This window comes from Cricetulus griseus, chromosome 3, assembly GCF_003668045.3.
Source record: "Cricetulus griseus strain 17A/GY chromosome 3, alternate assembly CriGri-PICRH-1.0, whole genome shotgun sequence".
Classification (NCBI taxonomy): Eukaryota; Metazoa; Chordata; class Mammalia; order Rodentia; family Cricetidae; genus Cricetulus; species Cricetulus griseus.
Window position 1 is genome coordinate 223,899,571 of NC_048596.1, and position 6,000 is coordinate 223,905,570.

At 40.6% G+C, this 6,000-nt stretch overlaps 1 protein-coding gene across 4 annotated transcripts in view; it reads right to left on the reverse strand.

Moving 5' to 3' along the window:
* Positions 1-5,249, reverse strand: part of Celf2 (CUGBP Elav-like family member 2) — a 166,782-nt gene extending 161,533 nt beyond the window's left edge. Inside the window, exons 1-2 of one of the 4 annotated variants that reach the window (XM_035442834.1) lie at positions 5,075-5,249; positions 4,438-4,634 (exon numbers count right to left, since the gene is read on the reverse strand). In XM_035442834.1, the coding sequence (XP_035298725.1) occupies positions 4,438-4,615 (178 nt within the window). In that variant the 5' untranslated portion in view covers positions 4,616-4,634; positions 5,075-5,249. Of the gene's footprint in view, positions 1-4,437; positions 5,048-5,074 lie in introns of those variants that run through there. The other 3 variants (XM_035442836.1, XM_035442835.1, XM_035442837.1) reach the window with 3 other exon arrangements.
* Positions 5,250-6,000: the final 751 nt, after the last annotated feature.

Here is a 6,000-nt window from a genome sequence, read left to right on the forward strand (position 1 = left end):
CCAAAATTTTCTCTTTCTCATTGTTCCCCCACCATTGCTGATTCCTTCCACATTTCTTCCAGATAACCTGAAACTTCTCCATCATTGTTGCTCTAATTTATTTATCAATTCTCCTTCTTTACACTGCTGTTTATACCTCCATCACTCACACCTTTCCTTGATATTCTCAGGAAAGGCAACATTCTTCTCAGAGTACAAGATAACAGATTACACTCATCTCTTTTTTTTTTTACCATCATCTCTATTTACTAAAATTCTATTACTGATTTCAAAATTTTGTAAAGATGCTATCTTTTCATATATCCCATAAAAGAAAATTTATTTATTTCTTCTGTGAATTTCTCTAATTTCAATGTGTATGCCTTCTTCTTTTGTAGTTACTATTATCTCATATTCTTTTTTATTGCAGTGACCTATAAATTTACTTTAATGTGCTTAGATTTTTAAGTTCTTAAAAGACAAGTCATGATAAAGATAGCAACTATAATAATAATCTCTTATAACAAGTTCCTACCATATTCCAGCTGGTACATTAACACAGCATTCTATGAACTGTCTAATTTTTTTTTTTTGATATGTTTAAGTAAAGTACTCAAGGGAAACACTTAGAGAATCAGAGTCAAGAATTGGATTTAGGCATGTCTGGTTTTAAAGGCCATATTTTAACTCACTATATACTATTTCTCATCATTTGCAGAATTGGCAGATAATTACTGAACAAAACATGTTCCTCAGCCGGGTAGTGGTGTCGCATGTCTTTAATCCCAGCATTGGGGAGGCAGAGGCAGGCGGATCTCTGTGAGTTTGAGACCAGCCTAGTCTACAAGAGCTAGTTCCAGGACAGCTTCCAAAGCCACAGAGAAACCCTATCTCAAAAACAAAAACAAACAAACAAACAAACAAACAAACAAAAAAACATGTTTGTAGGGGACACCCTAACCACGGCTGCTCAGGGTTGGTTACAGGTATGCCTGACCACGTCCCAGCAGGGCTGGTTACAAGTGTCCCCTACACATGTTCCTTATAGGCTGGGGAAATGGCTGGGTGAGAAAAGTACCTGCTATACAAATGTGAGAATCTGAGTTCAGCTCTGCAGATCCGTGTAAAGCCAAGTGTAGTAGCATATATTGCAATTGTAGCACTCCTACATGGAGAATAGAGGAAAAGACAGCCTCCATGTAAGCTTACAGGCCTACTGGTAAGCACAGGAACAAACTGTCAAGAAATCAAACAGGGTGCAATGTATGTCCTGGCACCCAAGGTCATCCTCTGATCTCCACATGTGCTCTCACACTCATGCACACAAACACACATATAAAACACAGAGAAATTTTTAAAATGTTCCTCTTAAGTCCTAACAACAGGTTAGGACAGTTTACTAGATTCCCTAGTTTCTGAAACTGCTTGGACAATACATCTGTAAGAAGAAGAAAGAGACAGCTTAGATTTCCACTCTTAAAGGATGAGAACAGGGTAAAACTTGTATATCTCATGACTAAACAGAACATAAAATGCAAAGAAAAAGAAAAGATCTAAGTCACCTGAATTAGGTAATAGCATATCTTTTGTCTCTTTCCTTGAAACCATCAAAGCCAATGAGGTTTAAGGCCATCCAAAAACCTTGCTTAGATAATTTAAACCACATTTAGACAAAGCCTCCAGTATTTCTAGTTTCTGAGGCTCTAAGATCAGTGCTGTGAAAGTATGTTGTCAGAGTCAAAACCAATGTAAACTTGGGGTTCAGATTTACATATGAACTGGTAAAATTACACAGTATGCACCAGTATTGATGTGAAGAAAATGGTAGTTGTTGCTTTCTATCTACATGTAAGCAGCTAAGAACTGTAATCCTTTGAGAGCAATGTCATTATATAGTCCCAATCCCACCCAACAAATACCATTACAACAGAGATGTCTGTATAACAAAACCCTTTCAAGCTTTGGCTGACAGCCCACATATTTCAAGCAATATTTGGTGTGAGACTTGGAGTTCACAATAATGGGAATTGACCTATACTTCCAAAGGTAAGATTTGAATGATTTCATCTCTAACTCCTATCCCATGACACCATGAATCTGAGTGATATACTACCCAAACCCACGAGTATAAAAACAAAACACAAAGGCAGAAATGAAACCATCAGTGCTCTTAAAGGGAAAAATCTTTTCCTTTTACTTGGGGAACACTTAGCCATGAAAATGAAGCCATGAAATGGAGCAGATGGTGCTGTTTTTGATCTCATTGATTGAGCAACAAAACAGTGAAGTGTCTGATGAATAGCGGTCACATATACACTTCCAGCAGGAGAAACTGAGCTACATTTCTTAACTTTTTTGAGCCTCAGTATCCTTATCTGTACACTATGACTCATACTACATATCTTCAACATTTTGGTAATCTGGATAAATGAAAACATAAATAAAGCTCTTACTAGAGGACCTGAAATACTGCATATACCCCCTGAAGTTACCCTATTTGGCTTCTCTCCCTCTTCAAGAGCTGGGGCTTCCGCAAACTACTTTCATGAAATTACTTAGACCCAGTGAACAGGAATTAACAATGTATATAGTCTCAAACTTAGTCTGGATAAGGTATGAATGAAGCATGTATGGAAAAGACAGAGGAAATAGTAACATAACTAAACCATACACAGAATATACTTGATAGGGGAAAAGGTCTTTTGGGCCAATGTAAGGAACATATACTGAAAAGATAAAAAGCAGTCAGTCAGGCATTATAATAATAAATGAGTTCTGATTATTTTGCCAGAGGTCATTTTGAAAAATACCAATAAATCCAATTTCAGTGTCCAATTTTCCAAGGTAAGGAAGAAATATGCATGCTAGCATAGCTAAGTTTTCTTTGGGTACTACTTTAAGAAATGGGAAGGATGCTAATTAGAAAGCTATTTAGTTGATAACCATGCATTATAGTATGTTTCCTAAGTAGGATACTATTAAAGTATTAAAATTAACTGGTTTTTTGTGTGGAAAATATCTAAATATTCATAAAGGTCTCTAATACAATCCTGATTTCTGAGGTTTTATATTTTACTGATTTTAGATCTGAGTTTCTACTTTTCTAATTATAGGCAATCATATTTGCAGATACAAAATTCTAATCTCTTTAATAGCTGTAGTGTTACATGGATGTTGGAAAAAAGACCTAGTTTGTTAACAAAATCTGAAGGCAAGCTGGTCGACCTTTACAAAGTGAGTATTTGCTATGGGCTTTTTAATTCCCTTTAAAAGCTCCCCAAAGCTCAACAGACCTTAGCACCATAGAGAATAGGAGATGCCGAGCACTTCACAGAATTACAGAATGTTGGCCTTAACATTTTCTTACTCTTCTATTTTCAAAATGCTCAAAGAAAAGTGTGAGGAGAGGTTCATGTGCCTACCTAAGGAGCACATACAAGCCAGGCAATGAGCTCCCTCTTACAAGATGCACATAAAAATAAAACAGGCTAGAAAGACATAGCAAGGCACAGAGAAAAAGGAAGTGGGATATCCACAGAAGACGGAGAGGCCCTGAGAGGAAAGACCAAAAAAGAACATCACTAAACAAGAAGGTTAAAATAGAGACAGACACCAAGCAGTAGCAGCAGAGGAGGTATTTTAAATATAGTCCATACAGAGCTTACAATGTAGGACCCAAGAATACAGAAGCATCAACCTAGTATAATTCTTGGCCTCTATTTTAATAATCGTAACCTCCACCTCATCACCATTCTGTTAAAATGGAGGTGGTAATAAACACCAGACTTTTCTGTTTAATCTTACCTGTTATAAGGGTGTAAGCCTTGAGTATCCCTGAAGGTGTTAACTATCTCATGTCACTAGGGCACTACCCCTGGCTCCAGCAGGCACAGTTCTCCTAATGATCCCTACTGGTCTCTAAGAATGGATGTCCATCTTCAAACCCCTTTTTCCCACCAGTGGCATCACACTAACAGTTTGCAAATCATTTCAAGGTCTACAGGCTATGGAAAAGTGTAATATATTTGTAATTACATGAGTAATCATGAGAAGGTAGCACAGACAGAGTTAGCTCCTGATATAAGAGGCTGAGAAACACTGTTCCTTACAGGGTCAGCAGCCCCACCCAGAGGCCATACTGCTTAGAAAGTGACCTCATAGAGCAATCAGGAGACCATAAAAAGCTGGGCAGCATTCATTCATGCCCTCCTTCTTGAGTCCCACCTGTCCCAGCAGGCGGGAGTTCTGGGAGGAGCCCGAGGCACAGTCAGAACACCAGGGCTGCCAGCACCAGCAGCTCTCAGACTGCCTTTTCTTCCTCTTTGTCGCCCTCCCTCCTGCAGATGGAAGGCTCTGGGAGCTCTGGCCAGCCCAGGATGCCCACCCCAGCCACTAACACTAACACCCCACCCTGACACTTGAGTGACCCCTACCCCATGTGCCACATGCATTTTGTACCTTTACTCTGGGGAGGGTTCTGACTCCGGTCCCGGAGGACGTTGATCTGGTAGACAGCTCCATAAGGCTCAAAAAGTTCTTTCAGCTCCTTTTCTGACCAGGATCTAGGGATCTGTCCGACAAACATCTTAATGGCATCTGGGTCTGGTTGGTCTGAATGATCCAAAGCTCCGTTCATCTTGTTGGCTGTGCCGTTACTGTCAAAAAAACGGAACCAGGAGCCAGAGTTAGGGCTTCAGGGTGAAGGACAGGAAGAAAAAAATAGTGGGGGTTGGGGGTGAGGAGGCGGAAAGAGGAAGAGGAGCACAGGGGAAAGTGCCTAATGACTCGTAGAAATTTGATGAACTAAAACAAAGCAGAGGCACCATTAGGTGGCTTCTCAGCGGCAGTGCGCGACGCTTTCACTGCATGCTGCTGCTATTCAGCACTGACTCCCGAGCACAGGGCAGTGCCTGGCCCCCTGTCACCCAGGGCACAGACATCTCAGAACCCAGGTTTGGGAGGCAGCTGCAAGTTAAGTGCAGGTCTCAATTGGCAAGGCTGCCATCAACACATCACAAATCGGCAGCATTATCAGCTTTGCACTGGTTATCGCTAGGAAAGAAAGGCTGAGCTGGATTTCTGCTGGATTTCTCACCCTCTTCCCCTTCCCCGCCCTTTTTCAGAGGTTTTGGAAGAGAGGAGAGAGGTGGTAATAATAAAGTCACATGGAAAGAAAATGAAACACTTGGCAGTCCATCAGATGACTAATGCAAGATGCTGGTGATGAATTTGCAGAGTGCGAGAGGCATCCATGTGTGCATCAAATTAGTACGTTGTTGCTGCTCAGAAAGGAAAGTGCTCCAGCTATGCAGCTCGGTGCAGCTGATTGGCTGCCTGCACTGGAGGAAAGGGCCAGAGCTTTTGGGGGGGGGTTCCCCTTTAAAAAGCATATTGTTTATGGGACCCAAATACAAAGGGCTTAATTCAGAGAAGCAAAAGTGATCTCAGAATTGCTTTCTTTGTGTTGGGGAAAAAATACAGCACTGAAAGTTGAGTTCCCACTAAAGGACACTGAATATTTTAAATCTTTCACACTCCATAAATTGCTCTCTGTATATCTGACTTCCAGATGTTGCACTTAAGTTCTAAACAATCACACGTTTGGGAAAGGAAAAAAAAAAAAGATCTGCTTTTTCTTCTCCTAGCTTCAGTAAATATTTGGGGTGGATACAAAGAACTAAAGCACAAGCTTTTATGTCTTTCCTCCTATCATTTCCCAGACCCACATTTGGAAAAGGATACTTGTTTCAAGCCTGATATGGTGAAGAAGTCATTCCTTTTTACCTTAGACAACCCCTTTGTACTAGAATAACAAAGCAAACCAAACACCTTTTTTTCTTCATAACCCCCAACTAGCACACTGTATATCCCAGCTCCTTTCTTAGGAAGACTAAATGCTATGGAATGTGCCCATTTGTAGCAGAATACTGGTGGTTCCCGTTCCTCAGTATGTGAAAATATAAAGCACCTGAACAAGTACACAGCCAGCAGCCCAGGATCTGCAGCCTTGCAGGTGACCAT